General features: G+C 55.3%; 4 protein-coding genes and 1 long non-coding RNA gene across 11 annotated transcripts in view; 3 read left to right on the plus strand and 2 right to left on the minus strand.

The window, feature by feature from the left end:
• The window catches only part of CCND3 (cyclin D3), a 37,823-nt gene extending 28,752 nt beyond the window's left edge, over positions 1–9,071 (plus strand). For all 6 annotated transcript variants that reach the window (XM_042884263.1, XM_042884259.1, XM_042884262.1 and 3 more), the window contains exons 3-5: positions 4,246–4,405; positions 4,909–5,051; positions 7,263–9,071. In XM_042884263.1, coding sequence (XP_042740197.1) covers positions 4,246–4,405; positions 4,909–5,051; positions 7,263–7,424 — 465 coding nt within the window. In that variant the 3' untranslated portion in view covers positions 7,425–9,071. The remainder of the gene's footprint in view (positions 1–4,245; positions 4,406–4,908; positions 5,052–7,262) is intronic.
• Positions 9,072–10,269: 1,198 nt separating this feature from the next.
• On the minus strand, positions 10,270–12,891 carry BYSL (bystin like). The gene is made up of 6 exons (XM_042884346.1): positions 12,491–12,891; positions 12,270–12,408; positions 11,857–11,990; positions 11,470–11,630; positions 11,086–11,188; positions 10,270–10,873 (listed from the first exon to the last, which is right to left on the minus strand). Exons 1-6 carry the CDS (start codon positions 12,889–12,891, stop codon positions 10,525–10,527), a joined length of 1,287 nt encoding a protein of 428 aa, XP_042740280.1. The 3' UTR covers positions 10,270–10,524.
• Positions 12,892–12,939: 48 nt separating this feature from the next.
• Positions 12,940–17,243, plus strand: MED20 (mediator complex subunit 20). Its single transcript, XM_042884438.1, has 4 exons — positions 12,940–12,988; positions 13,076–13,227; positions 14,658–14,911; positions 16,615–17,243. Exons 1-4 carry the CDS (start codon positions 12,975–12,977, stop codon positions 16,828–16,830), a joined length of 636 nt encoding a protein of 211 aa, XP_042740372.1. The 5' UTR covers positions 12,940–12,974; the 3' UTR covers positions 16,831–17,243.
• On the minus strand, positions 15,280–19,018 carry LOC122187162. Its single transcript, XR_006181250.1, has 3 exons — positions 18,994–19,018; positions 17,926–17,998; positions 15,280–17,678 (listed from the first exon to the last, which is right to left on the minus strand). It is a non-coding gene; the product is annotated as an uncharacterized LOC122187162 (long non-coding RNA).
• Positions 19,019–20,112: 1,094 nt separating this feature from the next.
• Positions 20,113–20,298, plus strand: part of USP49 (ubiquitin specific peptidase 49) — a 25,370-nt gene continuing 25,184 nt past the window's right edge. For both annotated transcript variants that reach the window (XM_042884290.1, XM_042884292.1), the window contains exon 1: positions 20,113–20,157. The gene's annotated coding sequence lies outside the window, so the exon portion shown is untranslated. The remainder of the gene's footprint in view (positions 20,158–20,298) is intronic.

Here is a 20,298-nt window from a genome sequence, read left to right on the forward strand (position 1 = left end):
AATCTCAAGCTTGGTTTTAACAGGCTCCTTCCAGAGAGCAGCTAGGAGATGTGCAGGTGGGCAGTGGGCATGGATGTGTTTGCACGCAGAAGCACCATCCCAGAGACTTTTTCCTTTGCCCTCCACTGAAATGCTGAAGCCTCCTTGCTTGGAGGCCGCCCTCCCGCCCCAGAGGTTTGTCAGCAGGAAGCTGTGGCTAAACCATGCCACAACATTCATCTTCCTTTCTCCCTCCTCTTGCTCGTGTTGCAGTGGAAATGGAGGAGAGTAGTGCTGCCTGCCAGCCACCTGTTGCTTGCTTTTTTCTGCAAGTCTTTGTGCTGGAGTTCTGCTTTTCCTGTGCAGTTTTCCCACCAGGATCCTGGGACACTGCAGAGTGGGGCACAGCTGAGTAGCTGGCACGTGTCGTTCCTCACTGTGCACCAGGGTCAGTGTGACCAGAGCAGCTTCCCAAGGCTTACTTTTGGTAGATGCTTCACCTCGTTGGGTGCAGATTCTGCTCCAGTTCTCTTTTCTCCACTGCAAAGAGGGAGCAGAGGTAGCATCTGAAGATACTTGCCAGGTCTCAAAGTGGAGACAAAGCTTTCAAGAGTTAACACCCCAATTACAAAACCAGGGTGAGCTTCTGTTTCCCTCCGCTGTGGTAATGTTGCTTCTCTTTCACAATCTTGCTCTGGAAAACGGTGGGGAGGGGAAGGGGAGCTTCTTCATCGAGATGTGGGCAGTGGTGCAGGCAGCTGCCTGCTGGGATCTTTGCAGTTTCAGCTCCCACCAGTCCCTCCTGGCCTTTGGGAGGAAGCCAGCCTGCTTTCCCGTGAGCTTTGCTTCCTTCTCCTGCGGAGATGCTTGGCACCAGCTCAGCAGCTCAGAATGGACACACTTGAAACACAATCTAGCTGAAGTTATTCTAGAGAGAAGGAAGTGCTGCAACGAGGGACTTGTCCATTTGGAGGAAGTTGGATTTCCGTCGAGGGCGTTATCTAACCTACCTTTTTTTTTTTCCTTTAATAAAGTGCAGGGTTTTTTTTTGGTTTTTTTTTTTTTTTTTTTTTCTGGCTTCTACAAGAAGGCATTCAGCTGCTCAAGGGCTGGGGAGACCACTTGTAGGTCACCTTATTCTTTGGCCTGCATGCATCTGCCTGATCTGCCCCTAATTTGTTGGCTTGCCTCTGAGCTCTTTGATCTGAGATCAATTGTTCACATTCCAGGCATCAACTGGCACAGACTGTGAGCAGAACCAGGCCGTGAGGCACACAGCGAGGGCAGCAGCAGTGACACCAGGTGATGAGGAGTGAAAATGAGAGGAAGGAATAACGGCTGAGCAGAAAGAGATGTTCAGTTGTGATAAGCATTGAGCTTCCAGAATGCATGCTTGTCTGTAGTTTGCCTTCTGCTTGTTGCACGGGTGGAATAGGTGTGACTTTCTGCCTCTGAAGTTGGCACCTTTACCCTTGGCATCCAGTCTTGAACTGGTTGGTCAGGGGATGGAAACGAACGTTTGCCCCAGATTTCCTATTTGCAGGTGGGCTGTCGTGGCCTCTCATTTCTGTAGCTGTGTCTCAGCTGCTGGGGAGGATGGGTTGCCGGCAGCCACAGCAGCAGCTCTTCCACCCTTCCTTTGAGTCAGCTCGCGAGCATACCAGAGCAGCTCCTGCTTTGCTGCTGTCTCATTGAGGCTCATTGGTGTAAAATGGTACCTTATCAACCCGAGTGACAAAATCGAGCGCGACTTCCTTTCTCTTGCAGGCAGGGCTGCTGCAGAGGAGCTGGGCTCTGCTCCCTGTGCAGCATTGCCAGATGTATTTACACAGCCTCGTAGGCACGGTGTGTGTGTGGGTGTTGCTGGGGGCAGAGCTTGATTTACAGGGTGACTGTCACTACGTAATGAAGAGAGAAGCTGCTGTAACTGTTACATCCCAGTTGGAGCTTGCAGAACCTTGCTTGTGACACAGAACCCCCTTGATGAGGAGCTTGATATCGTTTCACTGCAGTAGGACCATAGTGAGCAGAGAAGGCGCTGGACGATGCTAGCTGCTTCCCTTCCTTTGCTTTTGTAGGATGCAGCCGGAAAGGAAGGAGGATGCAAGCTTGTAGGGAAAACCCAGCTGTTGTGTGGTTTCCAGCCCAAGAGATGCTGGCCAACTGCGGGGAGCTCTTGCAGGGCAGGGGCTGGGTGTATTCCCAGTGATGGGATGCTTTCTGAGCAATGCTGGCAGCTTGCAACCCTTCCATAAGGAGGTGGGACTCCACAGGCAGGAGAAACAAAGGAAACATTTTCCACTTTCTTCCTCTCTTTCATTAGGCAGGCAGAGGCTGATTCACTTAGGTGCAGAACAAAATGCCAGGAAAAGGATGTTTGCTACACTAAGCGGGGCTGCTGTCACAAACCTGCCTGCCTATCTCTTGCAGCCTTTGGTTCTGCTTCTTCCACAGATAAAGTGATTCAGAGATTCTGCCCTGCTGATCTGAGAGTGTGGAGTCCCCAGGGTGAGCAGGAGAGAAAGGAGGAGCGAGCTGGTGTGGCCAGAGGGCAGCTTTCCCCATGAGCTGGTGGCAGTCCTCAGCTCCTGTCACCATCAGCCCGCACCGTGAGTGCCAGCTAGGGATCTGCCTCTTGTAACAAGGTTTTCAAGAAGCTGAATTGTTTTATTAGGTGGAAGAGAGCTGCTTTTGTGCACTGCAGATGGACAGGCTGTTGTGCTGGACCAGTCGCAGTGTGGCAGGAGCCAGCATGCCCCCAGGTGAGGTCTCACAGCCAATCTGTGCCTTGAATTTTCTCCTTAGGGCAGAGTGTGTCCCAGCAGGGACAGGCCTTCTGCCACACCACACCAATGCCACGTGCCAAGAGCTGGCTTGCAGCTCCGAGAAAGCACACAAGGAACAAGGGTTTGGAATATGCTGGGCTGGCATCTCCTCCGTTCTCAAGAACTTCCATTTCAGGCGTAGCGTTGCGCTTGGGGCTTGGTTGATGAGCAGTGATGTCCATTTCCCCCTTCCAGCCTTGTCCCTTGTGCAGGGGGTCAGAGGGGAGCTGCTGGGCTCTCACCTCCTGCCAGCACTCCATGCCTTGGGCTTCAGCTGCATGGAGCACAGCAGCTTCCAGACAGTACATGGCAGTTCTCTCTTGCGACTTCCCTCATGTCACCTTGCCATGTTGCTCAGTTGAGCTGGTAGCCATCTCCCATGTAAGCCTGATTTTTTTCCCTGCAGAACCAGGTGCCTGTGTGCTGTGGTACTGAGGCTCTGGGTCTCATTGCTGCATTTCTTCTTGCTTTTACTCTGTGGATTTGGCTAAAAAATACAGCAAGCCTGGCAGGCTGGCTGTCCATATGGGAGGCAGCGAGTCTGTTCTAGCAAAGCACTGCTTTCTGGTTGGAGAAGCACAAGCTGTGAAGCAGCAAGTAGCACATTGGGCCTGGCAGGGGATTTGGAGCAGGTTGAGCAGTGCTGTTCATTTAAGCAACTCAAAACCAGTGTTGTTGTCTTGAGAGGAAAGTGAGTTAAGGAGGGAAAAAAAGAGAGAAAAGAAAATGGATATCTGCTCTTAGGAAAAAATCTCACTTCAAATCCATCTATTCTGGCAGCTCTGTGGCACTTCTGTGGGCAGCACTGACCTTGTAATCTTAGACTATTTGGACAAAGAACAGATACGTGCTGGGCAGGACCGGGCCCTGAAATGCAGATACCTGATAGGAATCCCAGCTCAGCTCTGCCCTCCCAGCCCCAGCACAGAGGCATTGCTCGGGTGCTGCAGTGCTTCCCTTCCCCTGCACGTCTGCAGGGTCTCTGTGTTCCCCATGCCATGACAACCAGATGGTCCCTGTTTGCCCCACCCTGTGCTGCTCCTGAGAGCCTGGGTGGCTCTTTTCAGGAGTGGGGAGGAAACACAGGAGTGATGTGTATGCTGCTGCCTGCTCTGTTTTTCTTACTGTTGCAGCAGGATTGCAAAGCAAAGGAGTGCCCAGAGGAATGTCTACAAAGCAGAAGGTTAATCTGGTTGCACCTTTGGGAAGAAGAAACCGGATTTGTCACTTCCTCTTCTCATCGTTGCTCCAACCTTCGCAGCGCCACAAGGCTGGATTTGTGCCGTAGGCACAGGGCAGGGATGTTCCCTCTCTTCCTCCCTGCCTAAAGGGCTGCGCTGCTTTACTGGCCCTTCCCCAGACTCTGGGTGTAACTGCCTGTGAGTTGAGCGTCTCTGCTGGACTTAGCCCTGCTGAGTAATGTCTGTCTGTCTTTGTACAGGATTGGGAGATTCTGGTCTTGGAGAAGTTAAAGTGGGACCTTGTCTCAGTGATAGCAAACGATTTCTTGGCTCACATCCTCCATCACCTCCCGCTTCCTAAGGACAAGGTGGAGCTGGTGAAAAAGCACGCACAGACCTTCGTTGCCCTGTGTGCCACAGGTGGGTGCCTGCTCTGCTGGGGAGAGCTGCAGGAGAGCGGCCTTGAGTGCCTCACTTCATTCATACGGAGTGCTTTGCTGCTCAGCAGCTTTGTCTCCCTGACAAAGTAGAAGTATCCTGGGGGCTCTTAGTGGGTGCCCAGGAGATGGTGGGAGGAGCAGAACAGCTGTGCCATCATTCTGCCTGTGGGAGGCTGTGTGCTGGAGAGCATCCAGAGCAAAGGCAGCTTCATTGTGAGCCTGGGTCGGCCTTGTTCTGTCAGTGGAGCAAGGTCACCTTCAACACTTCTTTTGGTGAGGGAGGCCCAGGGAAATAGCTTGGTGAAGCTTGCTGTTGTGATGCTCAACCTGTTTTCCATTGCTTTGCTCCTGTTTCTCACTGCTAAGCTGGAGACTGCTCTGCCCTCACTAGTTTCCCATGGAAATCAGTCCCAAGAACTTAAGAGTTTGCACACATCCTCGCTAACAGCTTTTTTCTCTCATGTGTCCTCATCCTGGTTTTAGACTACACTTTTGCCATGTACCCCCCCTCCATGATTGCGACGGGCAGCATCAGTGCAGCAGTGCACGGCCTGAGCATCTCTGTGAATGGCTTTGGTGGGGAGGCAGTCACCGAGCTGCTGGCCAGCATCACTGGCACAGAGGTGGTGAGTGTCGGCTGGGCAGCGGTGGGGAGGTTTGGCTGGAGGTTTGGGATTGGGTGGAGGCTCTTCCCCTTTCTGCAGCTTGGTTTGAATGGAGGGGGGGGGGAAGCTGTCTGTAATAATTCTGGCCCTGGTTTGATGAAGGCCTGACAACCAGAAAGCATCTCTAGATGCAGTGTGCTCAGTGCAGCCCATGGCTACAGGTGGCTCCCGGCCCCCACGTGCCATCTGTGTGGAGGAGATGAGCTCAGAGCCTTTGAAAAGCAGCACAAAAGGGAGCGTCTGTTCCCTGCACAGACAGGTGTCGCTGAGATCAGGTTGACCAGGTGGGCTGGGGCACAGGGCAAAGCTGGGCTTGGCATCTGCTTGCCTCCATGGTGTCTGGTTGCAGGTACCCAGGCTGGAGGTATGCAGCATTTCAGGATGTTGGCATGGGGTGCTGGGGGGCGTCTACCCACTCCTCTGCTGCCCTCTGAATGGGGAAGGGGTGTCACCAGGCTCCCCATGTGCTGGTCACTCTGGATGCTGTGAAGCCATCGGGAGCCCTTATCCTGTCTGGGCCCTTTCTGATCTTTTCTTCTGCCCCAGCACAAATGCCAGCAGCCGGCATGGGGTTGGTTTCAGTCCCCTGACAGCAGTGCTGGGACTTGGAACTGGTGCCTGTGCCGGATGGGAGGCTGTGACCTGGCTTTGTCCATGCAGAGAGGGGATGGGGCAGGAAGATGTGTTGCTTTATTCGTGCAGCTTTTTATTTATTTTTTTTTGTTTGCAGGAGCTTTTTTAAAGAGTTAATCAGTGCAGCCAGCTGCTTTCAAGCTGCTGCGGTGAATGGGACAGGGGCTGAAACCGGCTGTGGGCTGGAGTTGGTGGAGGGAACAGGTGGGAAGCAGGGAGGACACCAGAGAGGGAGTGCAGCCAAAACGGTCAGGGGCAGCTCAGCTGCCTTCCAATCTACTCGGGTGCTGCACGGCCAGCCTCTGCCCAGCTCCTGCAGCAGGAGGAAGCCCTGGGGACGTGCCTGCAGCACCACAGGGCTCCCACGGGAAGCCCCCAGCCTCCCATCTCACCTCAGGGCTGGTGGTTCTCCCTGAACACGGCCGTGCACTGTCCCTGGGCTGTGACTCGGAGCCGCACCATTCTGCTGCTGTACCCTCAGCCTGCAGAGCCCGCAGCTCAGCTGCCCATGGAGTCAGGGCACGCAGATTGGGGCAGCCCCCACAGCCCCCGGCTCCACTGTCAGGTGAAGGGCTGCACGCAGCTGAGCCGACTGTCAGCATCTCTGCCAAAATCACCCATGGAAAGCCCGGTGGTGGCTCCTCTGCCTCCATCCCTATCTGCAGACAGGTGGGAGGTGAGGGCAGCCCTGTTTCGCTGTGCTGTGCCCTGTGCTGTCCCCTCTGCCCGCCAGTGGCTCTGGGCTGCAGCGCCTTTGGGCTGCTCTTACTGGAAGTGGCGCAGGGCAGGGGTGGTGGGCGTTGCTATTTCTGCTCGCCACATCCTCTGACAGTTTCTAAGAACCGGCAGTGGATTCCTGGTAAGAGATTTCGGTGTGTGACAATATCCCGCGAGCGCGCAGCCCCATGTAGCTGGCTGGGCTGCAGCCCTGAGTGCGAAATGCCGCCTCGTGCCGCTGAGTGACAGCGTGTGGGAGAGGGGCCAGGCTGTGCCCTTTCGTAGTGCAGCTCGTGGTGGTCACAGCACTGCTGTGGTGAGGCGGAGGAGTTCCCTCCTCTGGTCACGGCTGGGTCTGGCTGGACGTGTGAGTTTTGGCTTCCAGATCCGCAGTGATGTGCGTGCCACCGGGCTCCCAGCAGGGATGACCTGGTCCTACTTGGGCAGCGGCACGACAAGATGCAGAGCTTGAGGAGACCCTGAGCCTGAGGGTTCCTGCACTCATGTGTGTATCTGTCCTGAGGGATGGCTCTGGCCAGCCCAGAGGTGTTCTGCTCTGCCCCTGCGCTCGTTGGGGGTGGCTGGCTGCATTGCTGAGCTCACTGCTGCGTACAGTGGGAAGAAAATAAGCAGAGTGTGAGACTTCCAGGAAGGGTCTAAATGACAGGCAAGCTGGAGGTGTCTCCTACAGGAAAAGGGCTTCTGTGTGCTTCGATGCCCCAGGGGCCGGAGGTATAATCCAGCAGCCCACTCAGAGCTGTTTTAAGGCCCTCAACTCTGAACAGCAGAACTGAGGCCTGTTGTCCCACCCCTCTCCTACAGGACTGCCTGAAGGCTTGTCAGGAGCAGATTGAGGCAGCCCTAGCCGAGAGCCTGAAGCAGGCATCCCAAAGCCAACAGGAATACAGCACCGCCAAGACTGCTGCTTACCCGGCCAGCCAGCCCACCAGCACCCCCACAGATGTCACGGACATCAACCTGTGACCGGCTGCCCCTGCCCGAGAGCTGCCCATCCCACGACAGCAGGACCCGACCCAGGCACCCAGAGTTTGCGGCATCCCCCCGGTCCATCCGAGAGCCCCTCCACCTGAAGCCTGCTGTGGGGATTCGCTCTTCCTGCTGGCTGTGTGAGGGCAGCTCCGTGCTCATCCTTCTCCCCACCTCCAGTGCCAAGGGGGTGGCAGGGGGAGGGCGCCGGGGTCTCTGGTGACTCTGTGGTGCTCACTGCTGCTTGAACTCTGCTCGCTGGCTGCTGGGGGTGGTGGGGGCGTGGTGACCCCGTGGTGGGGCTGGGTTGCAGAAGAGCTGAGGAGGGGAACAGAATCCAAAAGGAAATGGTAAAACGTTTCTGTTTGCTTTCCTTGTCCCCTGGCTGGCAGACTGCTGTGCTCAGGTGTGTTTACTGCAATGACTTCCAGCCCTGCATGGGCCACCAATCGTGCACAGCCAGCTCTCAGCTGGCTTAAGTGACCAAAATGTCCGTCATCCCCTCGCCAAGCACTGTGCTCGTGGGTCCCTGGGTCTGGGCTGCTGTGTGTGGATAGCTGTGGCTCTGGGGCGGTGTGGCTGCTTCTGCTTGGAGGGATGTGTGTGCCTTGTTTCTTGTTGCCATTAGGTCTGGGATTTGCGGGTTCTTGGCTTTGCTTGGGAGAAGCGCTCCCTTTTTTGCATGGACGCAGAGAAGTCCTCGTCCTGGGGACTCCTGGGGAGAGCAGTGGGTGCAGCACGATGCTGCAGTGCAAACCCGTGCAAAGTGCCTTGGCTTTCTGCTGCCCCACCGAGGCTGCTTAATTTATTGTTAAGTGCTATGGGAAGAGGGGGGAGGAAGGCTGCTGCTCCATGCGGTGGGGCCTGGATGCCAGTCTTTTCTCCTTCCTAAAGTGCCTTTATCCTTTGTCCCCTTCCTTTGCTCCCTGGGCAGTGGGAAGCTCTCACTTGAAAGCTGTTTGGCTGTAGGTAGCTCAAAAGTCAGGCTAGATTTAAAGAAAAAAAACTATCACTGAATGTGCTGCTATAGTCTGAAATGCATTTTCACTCCTCCAAGCCAGGGATCTCAGATCGTGTCCGGGGGGCTGTTCTGCATCAATACCCGTATGGCTCTGAGCTGTGTCCTCACAGGGTAGAAAACTCACTGCGCACTTGAGTTGAACAGTGATTGCATTTTGTTGTCGTTCTTGTTGATCCTGTCTGTTAGTTTTACAAAAAAAAAAAAAAAAAGTGTTGTTTTTTTTTTAAAGAAAAAAAAACCATTATATAATGCTGCTTTTCTAAGAGAGAATCAATAAATTGTAGACTTGTATTAACCAGGAATAGCCAGAGAGCCGCTGTGGGGTGGGAGGCAGTGCTGCTGGGGCTACCCTCTGGACACAGAGCTGTGGCTGCTGTCCTGGGGGGAAATCTGCTCTGGGTGCCACCAGAAACAAATTTTATCAGGTGGAAAAAGCTGGGGCTGCTGTTCTCCCACCACCGATGTGTCACGAGGAGCGTCTGTACAAACAAATTTTTATATATATGTATGTATGAGTGAGTTTTAATTTAAGAGTAATCTGTTTTGGTGTTCACATGCAAGAGTCCTGCTGCTGGGAGAGTCAAGAACCGTATAATGTTGCAATAAAGTACTTTAAATGAGCACAGTGGTGTCAGGGCTTTCCCTTTGCAGCCGTTCAGTGCTGCTGAAGCGTTCCCTGCACAGACAGGCGCTGTGCTGCAGGAAGGTGAGCGCAGTGCATTGCGTGTGCTGGCAGCATGGTGTGTCTCTTGCTTATCAGCTTCTGGGTTTTTTAAAGAAAGGAAATATGAATCAGGAAGCCAAGAAAAAAAGAAGTGCTGCGGTGTGTGAGTGGCCCCAGGTGCTGTGTGCTGCTCTGCTCTGTGTGGCTGCTGGGGAAGGGGAGAAGTGGAGCTGGGAGGAGGTGGTGCTCAGCACTGCACGGAGCTGCACAGAATCTTCCTCAGGGGCTGTGATGCTTCCAGGAGCAAAGCTGGACATCTGCAAGCCTTGTAGTGTCCAGGTAAGCACCCATGTAAGTGCAGCCTTATGGGATGTCCCTGCTGGGTTTTCCAGCAGAGGTGGCACTTTGTGGGCTTTGCCACATGTGGCCTCACTGGCCAAGAACAGCAGTGCTGCGGTGCTGGGGCTGCTCCATCTCTGTGGAGCAGAAAGCCAAAGTCCTTGGGGCAACTGGGAAGTGTTTGGGAATGGTCAGTGCAGAAGGGGCTGCCAGCACAGCGGTGCATGTGCTGAGATGGGAGCAGGCAGGAAGGAGGCCCAGGCCACAAGACATCTCCAAAAGGATGCACTGCAGGGAGTGGGGAGGGATGGGGAACAATCAGAGGCTGCCAGCCTTGCAAGGACAGGAGCTCTTAGAGGGCTTTCTGTTCCCAGTGCTGCTGGGCAGCTTCTGCCCTCATCTCTGCCTGGGGCTGTACACAGCGTCCCTGGGTTGGCACAGGTCAGGTGCTGGCAGCAAACCTGGAAGCACCACCTGTAGCATTCCTGTGGAGCTCCTGTGGGCTCTGGGAACAGTCTGGGGGCCCCAGCCTTGGCCCCCACCTTTCTCACTGAAGGAAGATGTTTACCCCCCCGCCCTTTTGCCCAACATCGCAGACCACTTAATGCACAGCAGTCGGGAAGGTGCCTGCTGCCAGCAGGGAGACAAGGGGGTTGCGCAGCCCCCGCTCTCCTGTTGCAGTCGGGACAGCTCCTGCAGTGCAGCCCTGCAAGGAGCCCAGCGTTGATGGCTTTGCTCTGCCCCCTGCTGGGGACGGGACAGGACGATGCGTGTATGCGGCCGCAGAGATGCAACTACAGAGTAGAGCTACTCCAGACTGCAGGACCCAGCTCGGGCTTTATTTTCCAGAACAGGAGCAGGACAAACCCTACTCTTTCCTGGGTGCCAGGGGCATGGCGCTGCCTTGCAACAAGCAATGCAGGGAGCGCAGCCCAGCCCTGTGGGTACAGCACCACGAGCAGAGGGAGCCCAGGGCTGGATGTTCCCAAACACCTCCTGGAGGCGTTGCTCCCAGCAGTGTGCAGCAGCCCCCAGGAGCAGGCCAGGCCGTGGTGTTTCCCCACCTCCTCCCCTCACTCCATGGCCGCAGGCTCCTGCCCCTCCACATCCCGCGTCTTGGAGTTTGCCAGCTCCCTCCGGATCTCCACTGAGATCTGTGGATGGCTGTGGAACTTGAGCAGCTCGAGCAGAGCCTCCTTCTGCTCTGAGGACAGGTCCTCCTTGTAGCGCTGGGCGAGAGCCAGGAAGCTCTGGTGCCACAGCACAGGCAGGGTGCGCTGGTCTGTGCGGAAGGCCAAGAAATGGAAGACCAGGGCATCCACCACGCGGAAGGGCAGCGCGTACTTCTTGTCAATGAGCAGCCGGAGGAAGATGCTGTTGGCACCGTTGTATGGCATCTCAGCGATCTTCAGCATGGCTGCACTGTGGGGACAGAGGGAGCAGCGGGTGAGGGCAGGGCCAGCAGCAGCAGGGGGACACCCAGCACAAAAAGACCAGTCTCCAACCTCAGCCCTGGGCAAAGCTGATGAGCAAAAGCTCTCCCTGCTCTGAGCTGCTGGACGGGCTGAGGGACAGATCTGGTGTCCCTGAAAGCAAACTGTTCTCCTCACGGTGACTTTGCCCCACTGCATTACCTGGAGTGCAGGACAGGGATGGAACACTTGGTGAGGATGCTGCCGATGATGATGGCCTCCCGCAGCGTGCAGGTCCCCGATTCACACAGGGGGATGAGGATTCCTGTGAGGGGAGAAGAGTTGGGCACCACTGGTCATCATCACAGCAGGCAGAGCTGCAGGGTGTGAGGCTCAGCCTTGCTCTCTCAGGGCACATTTAACCCATGGAAATAACAGCTCCTCTGCATCATGGACATCGTTCCACCTTCCTCCACCACACTGAGCTCCCACAGCCACAGAGAGCAGTGTACAGAAGTAGTACTGTGCAACACACTGCCCTGCCGAGCTGCTGTGCACTGCAGCAGGCTCCCACGGGTGGAGTGCAGCCCCACAGGGAGCCCCTACCTTTGAACCACGCTCCTGGCTTGAATAGAGCCTTCTTCAAAGCCATGTAGAGGTGGAAGTTGAGGCGCTTGTACTCAGCAATATCATCTCTGACCCGTGGCAACAGCACCAGGTTGTAGAACCTCTGGGCCATCCTCTCCTTCAGGTTGGATGAAAATATCCTGTGAAATGCAAAGCGTGAAGTGAGGTGTGTGTGTTCTGCATCTCCAGAGCCAGGTTCTGAGAGAAGGGGACTGCAGGAAACCTCTGCTCTGTCTCTGGGCATTCCCTCTGCTCCAAGGCACGGGGAGGGAGGAGCAGGGTGTTGGACACATGATGGTATTTTGTACTTCTCATTCCATTACAAAAGAGAAAACAACAGCTCAGAGTGTGCTGTGCTGGTCGCACCTTGTGGCCTGGTACATCGCCGCTGCCGTCCACGTCTCAGGCTCTGTGATGTAGAGGATCTGCTCCCAGTTGGACAAGGCAGGAATGATTTTAAACGCTTTGGGGAGTTTCCCACTCCTGTATTTGGACAGCACCTTCAGTGAAAGCAGAGGGGCTGGGGTTTGTCTCAAGGTTGTAAGCAAGCCGTCTGCTCCCTGCACAGCTCTGCTGCAAAGGGGCTGTGCTGAGTCTCTGCTCAGCACAGGGCAGCACTTGTGTGCCACACGCGTCCTCCCCATCAGCACGAGGTCCACGGCAGCCCTGAGAGAAGCAGCAGCAGCGCTGCCCCTCCTGGGGTGGGATGACCCCATTGCTGCACTGGGGGTGGGGGGTGCCACAAAGTGTGTGGGGCCGGGGGCCCGCAGTGCCCTCACCTCTCGGACGCCTCTATACACCTCCAGCACGCGGGGGTCGAGCTGAGGCATGGGGCGGCCCGACAGCTCCGACAGCGCCGTCTGCACCTCCGTCTGCTTCTCCGTGATCTTCTCCATGATTACATCCGCCAGCGTCCGCCTGGGAGCCGGGAGGAGTCGGTGCTGAGGAACCGGGGCTCCCCGTCCGCTCCCCACCCCCTCTTCCTCCCCTCGCCCCGCACCTGAGCGGCGGAGCGCGGCTCATGAACGCCTCCAGCGCCCTCTCGTCCTCGGGGTCCACCTCCACATCCCCGCCGCCGCTCCGCCCGTCCCACTCGGCCGCCCGCCGCAGGCTCGGCCATTCCTCGTCCTCGTCCTCCTCCGAGCCGGAGCCGCCCGGGGTCGCGCAGCGCTGCGGCGGCGGTCGGGCGGGCGCCCCGGGGCCGTGCTCGGCCTCCAGCTCCTCCTGCTGCCTCCGCGCCTCCCGCAGGATGCGCCGGGCCAGCCGCGGCCCCACGTAACCTCCGTCCCGCTCCTCCGCATCGCCCTCCGCCTCCCGGCCCCGGCGCTGCCGCACTCGCGGGGCGGCGGCCCTCAGGATCTGCTCGTGCAGCGGCTCCGCGCCGCGCGCCGCTTTCGGCATGGTGCCCTCAGACACGCGCTGCGCGTGCGCGCGCCCGATCCTTCCGCCGCCGCTTCCGGTGCCGGGCGGGGACGGCCGGAGCGATGGGGGTCACCTGGTGAGGGGCCGCGGGGGGCGGGCCGGGGGTTCGGGATGGGCTCCGCGCGTGTCCCCGGGCCGTTTAGAGCCGTTTGTCGCCCCGCAGCGTGACGCAGGTGCCCGTTTTGGAGGGGAAGAGCGTGCAGCAGACGGTGGAGCTGCTGAGCAAGAAGCTGGAGCTGCTGGGCGCCGAGAAGCACGGCGCGTTCGGCGTGGACTGCGAGACGTACCACACGGCCGCCGCCATCAGCAGCCAAGGTGGGCAGCGGGGAGCGGAGCGGAGCTGTGCCCGCCGTCGGGGCCGCTCCGTGCGTTCGGCCGAGCCCGAGGCTCGCTGCCCGCTGAGGGATTTCTGCCTGCGGTGCCGTCCCCTCCTGGAGCAGAATGGGAAAGGAGCTCTGCAGAGAAGGACCTGGGGGTCCTGGCGGCGAACCATCGGCTGCCCTGGTGGTTCCTTGGGGCACACGGCACAGAGCGCAGCCAGCAGGGTGAGGAGGCGCTGCTCCCCTCTGCTCTGCCCTGGGCTCCCCAATAAAGGGCAGATGTGGAGCTGCTGCGGAGCCCATGGAGGTGGTGGGAAGCCTGGAACATCTCCTGATAGAAAAAGGCTGAGAGCCCTGGGGCTGGGGAAGAGAAGGTTCAGAGGAGGCAGGGGGGATCCTAGCAATCTGCACAAATATTGTAGGTGGGTGTCGAGATAACGGGGCCATGCTCTGGTGCCCAGTGATAGGATGGGGAGCACTGGGCACAGGCTGGAACTCAGGAAGTTCCCTCTGAATATGAGAAAGAACCGCACTGTGGCCCAACTGGAACTTGGCAAGGGGTGCAAAGAAGAATAAGAAAGGCTTCTATAGGATTCTCAACCAGAAAAAGAAAGTCCATGAGTAAACCCGCATGGACCCCGTACACATAAGCAACACAGGCAGGCTGGTAACAACAGACAAGCAGAATGCTGAAGGATGCAACAGCTTTTTGCCTTAGTCTTTACTGCTCTTCACACAGCCCTGGAGTGGATGGGTCAGAAGGTGGGAGCTGGGGGAGCAATGCCCCTCCTGCAAGCAAAGATCAGGTTTGTGACCGTCTGAGGATTGTGAATGACCCTACATCCATGTGTGCAATGAGATGCATCCAGGAGTCCTGAGGGAATTGGCTGACATAGTCACCAAGTTGTGGTGACTGCCACCCTGTCCACCTCACCTCCACGCCAGGAGAGATCATGGAGCTGATCCTCCTGGAAGCTATTATGAGCCCCATAAAAGAGAGGGAGGTGCTATGGGATTACCAGCCAGGCTTCCCCAAGGGCAGGTCCTGCCTTGTTGCGTTTTATGGTGGTGCAACCCCAGCAGTGGACAAGGGAAGAGCCACTGACGTCCTCCATCGGGACTTCAGTAAGGCCTTTGACATCGTCCCCCACAGCATCCTTCTCTCCAAATTGGGAAGATATGATGGGTGGACCATTTGATGGGTGAGGAACTGGTTGCAAGATTTCTTTCCTCTTTAAGAGTTAAGAAGTAAATACTGTCTGTTCACTGAACCGCTGGATAGCAGTGTGTGTGTGAATGGTACAGGGACATCAGGATTGAGGCAGCAAGGAGAACAAAGCAAGAACAGATGCTTCCTTCTCTGAAGCACAAACGAGTGCAGAGCTGTCAGCGTCGCAGCCCAAACGCTGTTGCTCTTTATTTCAGGGCAGACAGGCAAGCTGATGTACGTGATGCACAACTCTGAGTACCCCCTCAGCTGTTTCGCTCTCTTTGAAAACGGGCCCTGCCTCATCGCAGATGCCAACTTCGATACGCTCATGGTGAAGCTGAAAGGCTTCTTCCAGAACGCCAAGGCAAACAAGATCGAGAGCCGGGGCACGCGCTACCAGTACTGTGACTTCCTGGTGAAGGTGGGCACCGTTACGATGGGTCCCAGCGCCCGGGGGATATCTGTGGAGGTAAGAATCACCTTCAAAGGGTATGAAATCCAGCTACAGGTAGGGAAATCCCATGCTAGAGGCTCTGCTTGAAACCTTGAGTCCCCATTCCTTCCGTGTATCAGTTGTGTTATTAGCCGCTGGCAGTTTGTACTGGATGCATTCATGTGTGCAGCAGGCAGAGCATTTATCTCCTCACAGTAAGGTTTAATTCAGGTACTGCAGGGCTCAGCTGTGCCGACAGAAAAGCCTGCTGTTGTGTCCATAGACGAAACCCTGAAGGAAAGCCATCCAACCAAAAAGTTGCTTAAAATACTGATGCACAATGCTGGAAGTGCACTTCAGGTTAATAAACATACTGAGGCGGGTAGAACACTTTGCTGCTAATTTAATGCTGGTTTGGGTTTTGCTTTCTTTCCTGACCTTGTGCAGACGGTGGCTGGGCCGAGCAGACGGTGCCCTCCTGCCGCAGGTTTGGCTCTAAAGCTGCTCACTCCTCATCAGAGCGCTGTGTGCTGCGGACGTCAGTGCTGCCCCAGGTGTGCTGGCCTGGATTGCTGCACCGTGGGGTGCTGTGTGGGCTCAGAGCCTCTCATCAGATGGCTTCCATGCTCTGCTCAGTGCTGTGGCTGTTGATGAGACTCGAGAGCATCAGTCACAGCATGGCTGCTGCTGTCGGGTGTCTGATGGGGCGGAAGCTGGGCTGCAGCAAACCTTGAATGCTGTAGAGGGAGATGTATGTGTGCACAGGACCCTGTGTGGCAGGACCCAGGATGGTCCTGGAGGTGGTTGGCTGGTTGCAGGTGTGAGTGCAAGGCACTCAAGCTATGGACAAACCTCAGCAGCTCAGAAACGACTTGGATTAACACAAGGAGCTGGGCTGTGCTGGTACAGGAAGGGCAAAGTAGAGCATGTGGGGCTCCAGACATGTAGATGTGTTGGTGCCTAGCAGTCCTTAAGGTAGCTGAGAATTAGGTGTTGGAAGATCTTTCAAAATCTGAGCTCATGTCTTGCTAAACACACAAATCCTATTAACTGGTCTATAATTAATAATGACACTGCATCTACCCGGGCTGGTGTTCCTAGCTAGCAGGGATGGGATTAAGAAGTGGCTTCACAGGAATAAACACAAAAGTAGTAGTGTGAGCACTGCTGTTGACCTGGGGTTAAAGAGAAGCCTGTTTTACCCTAAGCTTGAGTTCAGGACCAGATTTTCTTGGCAGTCTGGTTGCTTCTGCTTTGGTTTAGTAGTTTGTTTTCAGGGTGTCCTTTAGGACATAATCTCTGATCTGGAACTGCAAGTCCTTAAATCCCAAGGCTTTATCATTACACACCTGAAAGAAGTCATGGCCACATAAGCTGTTAATATACCAACTTGTGGGAATGAAGTTTATCATTGCTTTTCCAGTACAGGGGATTTAATATGACCAACGAACTTACAGGGTAAATTTCCCTTTCTTCTCTTTTGAAGAGGTGCCTTGCATATTCCCTGCATGTCCTGTTCGTATGTTTGTCCATCCTTCTGCTGTTATATGCTCAACATTCTCAAAGAGAAGAGCACTGTTTTCCTTCTGCAGCCACAGCACAGAGGGGCTGCTTGCTGCCTTCAAACTCTCGATGCATATCTCATATTTAAAACAGTGAGGCAGAGAGAGGAACGTGCGTTGTCCTGTGCGTGGTTATGGCCCTGCAGTGAGCTTCAGGGCTGTGGTTTCTGTTGCCAGGTGGAATACTGCCCTTGTGTGATAGCCAACGACTGCTGGAACCTGCTGATGGAGTTCATGCAGAGCTTCATGGGGAGCCACACTCCCGGCATCCCGTCTGTGTTTGGCACCAAACATGACAGCATCTACAGCCCCGCGGACACAATGGTTCAGTACATGGAGCTGTTCAACAAGATCCGCAAGCAGCAGCAGGTGCCTGTAGCAGGAATCAGGTGAAAGGACTCCCAGAGCTCTGTGCAGAGCGGCTGCATCCTTTCTGCAGATCAGGAGTTCCTCCAAGAAGCGGCAGCTGTCAGCCCAAGGTTTTTTTTTCCTTCCAAATCTCTTTGCACCATTTGAAAGCAAAGGTTTTGAATGCCACGAGGATTTCTTCTTGTCCTCCCCCTCCTTCTTCCTTCTCTGTGTGTCTGTGCTCAGGCCCATGGCTCTGCTGGTTCTCGGTGCAGTGCTTCATGCAGGGGGATTACCATTTGTTGGCAAAGGAATCCCAGCCAAACGCATGCAGAGGGCAGAGTCTCACTGAATGCAAACAGCTAGGAGAAAGGATTTTTTTTTTTTTACTGCAATATTTGTGTGAAAATGTCTTGTTATTTTTTGTCAAAATAAAAAGCTGTCTTTTTGTGAGAAGATGGAGTCTGTGCACAGTGAGTGTTGTTCTGCTTTGTATTGTTTATTTACAGCTTTTGAAATGTTCTGTTGCGTGGAGACAATTCTTTAACAGAGTTTTATCTTTGATTAGGTTCAAGAGCTTTATACCACTGTAGGAAACTAATTTCCCTGTGGCAGGAAGTCTACAGGAAGTCTTGTATTCCTGTTAGAGGTATGTTCTTAGCTTGCCTTCATCTTTGATATCAGATGGGAGTATTAAAGTCTTCCCCTTCTCAGTTGAAGCCCAGTGCTAAATAAATAAATAAGCGTGGCAGGAGGCCTCGTGCACTGGAAGAGGAAGCCAACTGCTTTATCTCACGGTTTGAAAGGCCTGCAATAAATGCCCCAGTGCTGCACACCATTCCTCTCCGGAGAAATCCTGGTGATACCAGCAGATTTACTGGAGTAAGAAGGATCTGTGGAATGAGAGCCAAAAATTTCTGATGAGGCTTAACTGTACGATATCACTTGAATATTTTTCAGTGATGCCTTATTTTTATGGCAGGAAAAGCAGGGATATCGCGTCCCTTTTGAGCTATTTGTCCCCTTAGTTTTACATACTCAGCATCTGCCTGCCTTGTAGCTGCAGTTTTTCCCTCTCTCCCCCTGCTGCACCCCCTGCCTCGTCTCAGAAGCAGCACAACACCTCATTCAGCCACCAACCTCTGTGCTGAGCTTCCCCTGCAGTTCCTGGGAAGGCTGTGCTCAGCACGGTTCCAGCTCTGCAGCTCTTGTCCTGGACGAAAAGAAAGGTGTAAGGGGATTTGCAAAGGGAGCAATGGGTTCCTGGTGAAGAAGCAGCGTGAGTCTTGCCAGCAAGAAACAATTTTGGTTACTTGCCGATAAATGGATCTTGAAGATTGTGAAGAGAAAAGAAAACAGAGATTTTTTTTTCCCCTCCTAAATAGATTTTTTTCAATCTGAAACAGCAGGCAGTGAAGAAGCTGCTATTTAGTTGATTTGCTGACTGGTGGAGACCTAATTACTTAGCAGTGGCTTCTTTTTTATTTTCATTTATACCTGTAAATCTAATTAACTCTTACAGGGTCTAGAGCTTTCAGTGTAGGCATTTAATACATTTAATCAGCACCGGCTCTCGAAAGAGCTGGTTGATAAGCCATCATAAATAGCAGAATGCACCATAAGTGCACGAGAAATTCCAACATGCTGACTGTGCTGAGTTTCTGCAGCTCCCAGCTCGAGTTGATGAGTTGTGCACTGACTTCAGCGGGACTATTGGTTTTCAGGTGATGGTTACAGAACGTGAGCTGCAGTCAGCTAAGTGCGGCTGTGAAAACAAACTCTGCTGTTTGTACGGGTAGTTATTTCACTTTGTTTCACTTTTAAAATCTTGAGGTTAAAAAAAAAAAGAATTTCCTTTTAACGACCAGATTAGTCCCACTGAACATTGCCAGTGCTTTACTAATTCCTGAAAGATGGTCTTAAAAATATAAAACGTGTGCTGGCATCTCTGGGGACTTCTGTGCTCTTATTAATATGTTGTGCTGTTCCCAGAGTAATAAAACGGGACCCCTTGAGCTACATTCTGCCTTCAATTACACCACTGCAGCCATTGATGCCAGCAGGCTTCCACGTGTGTAAGTATGGGTAGGATTTGGCTCTGTATGCCTGAGCAAAAACGTCTGCTGCTGTTGCTGCATTGGCCAGGGTTGGAAGGGACCTCAAAGATCATGAATCTCCCACGCCCCCACCACACGCAGGGCCACCAACCTCCACGTTTAATACCAGCCCAGGCTGCCCAGGGCCCCATCCAACCTGGCCTTGAACACCTCCAGGGATGCACGGGGCATCACAGCCTCTCTGGGCAGCTGTTCCAGCACCTCACCACTCTCATAGCAAAGAATTTCCCCCGACCTCCAACCTCAATCTTCCCTCCCAATCTTTCACGTTCCCGGTGGACAAAACAACTTCTTTCCTTTCGATCCTCATCAGCTGTACTAAGCCTCGTTCTGCTCCCTGCTCCCAGCATCACTGCGGCAGGTCAGCGCGGCTCCAAACGTCGGTCTGCATCCTAACAAGTCTTCAGGGGGCTTTCAATGGCGTTACCTTAATGGCTCGTGCCAGGGTAATCGAAAACCACCCTCATCCTCCCTGTCAAGGCACGGTCTGGAAGGTTGTTCTTCCCAGGCCTCGTTAATCATCAATTTTAATCATCAATTTTAATTCTGTCCAGAACGGCGCGGTGGGGTTCCGTAAGATGAGCGGCAGGCTGTCAGAGCTGAGGAGGTGGGGGGGGGGGGGGGGCGGTGTTTCCCGCCGGGTGCCCCCGCTGCGGCTCGTGCTCTTCCATGAGCTCAGCGCCCCGCCGCCCCCCGAGGGTCTCCCCGCCCCCATCGCCTCAGAGCCCCGTCAACGCCGCGCTGCCCCTTTAAGAGTCCCTTTGTCTCCGCACCATCCTTATTTACCCTCCTGCTTCTCAACCAAACTTCAGCCCGGGATTCACAAAGCCCGCTACGTCACCGCCCGGGGCCGGGCCCAGCCGCTCACCGCCCCTCAGCGCCGCCGTCCCTCTACTCAATCGTGCGCCACTCAGAAGCACCCCCTAGCGGCTGCGCAAAGCTCGTAAGCTCCGCCAGAGCTTCCTCTACCACGGCGCTAGCTACGCAAACAGCGTCCGCTTGAGCGCCGGCAGTGCCGTCACGCCCGGGACGGCGCCGCGCTCCGCTACACCCGCGCCGCTACGGAATTGGCGTAGGCGGCGGTGGTGAATGGGGAGCGAAGCGAGGGGCGGAGCGAGCACGCTGTGTGGCGCGCTCTCTGGCCAATAGCGGGGCGGGGCGGGGCGCGGCGGGCGGCCAATGGGCGGGGAGAGGGCGTGGCCGGCGGCGTTGGGGTGTCTCACGCTGGTGACAGCTCGCGCGTGCGATGATGGCGGTAAATAAAGGGAGCGGGGGGGGGGGGGTGACCCCCTGCGGGGCGTGTGGGAGGGGTCCTCAGCCTGCATCCGTCTGGGGGGTGGGGGGATCACGGCCGAGCGGTCCCACGTTGGGGGGTGCATCTCTGGGGGGGGGGGGG

The sequence above is a fragment of the Lagopus leucura genome, unplaced genomic scaffold (genome assembly GCF_019238085.1).
Source record: "Lagopus leucura isolate 7727_CA_CO unplaced genomic scaffold, USGS_WTPT01 Super-Scaffold_100043, whole genome shotgun sequence".
In the NCBI taxonomy this organism is placed as follows: Eukaryota; Metazoa; Chordata; class Aves; order Galliformes; family Phasianidae; genus Lagopus; species Lagopus leucura.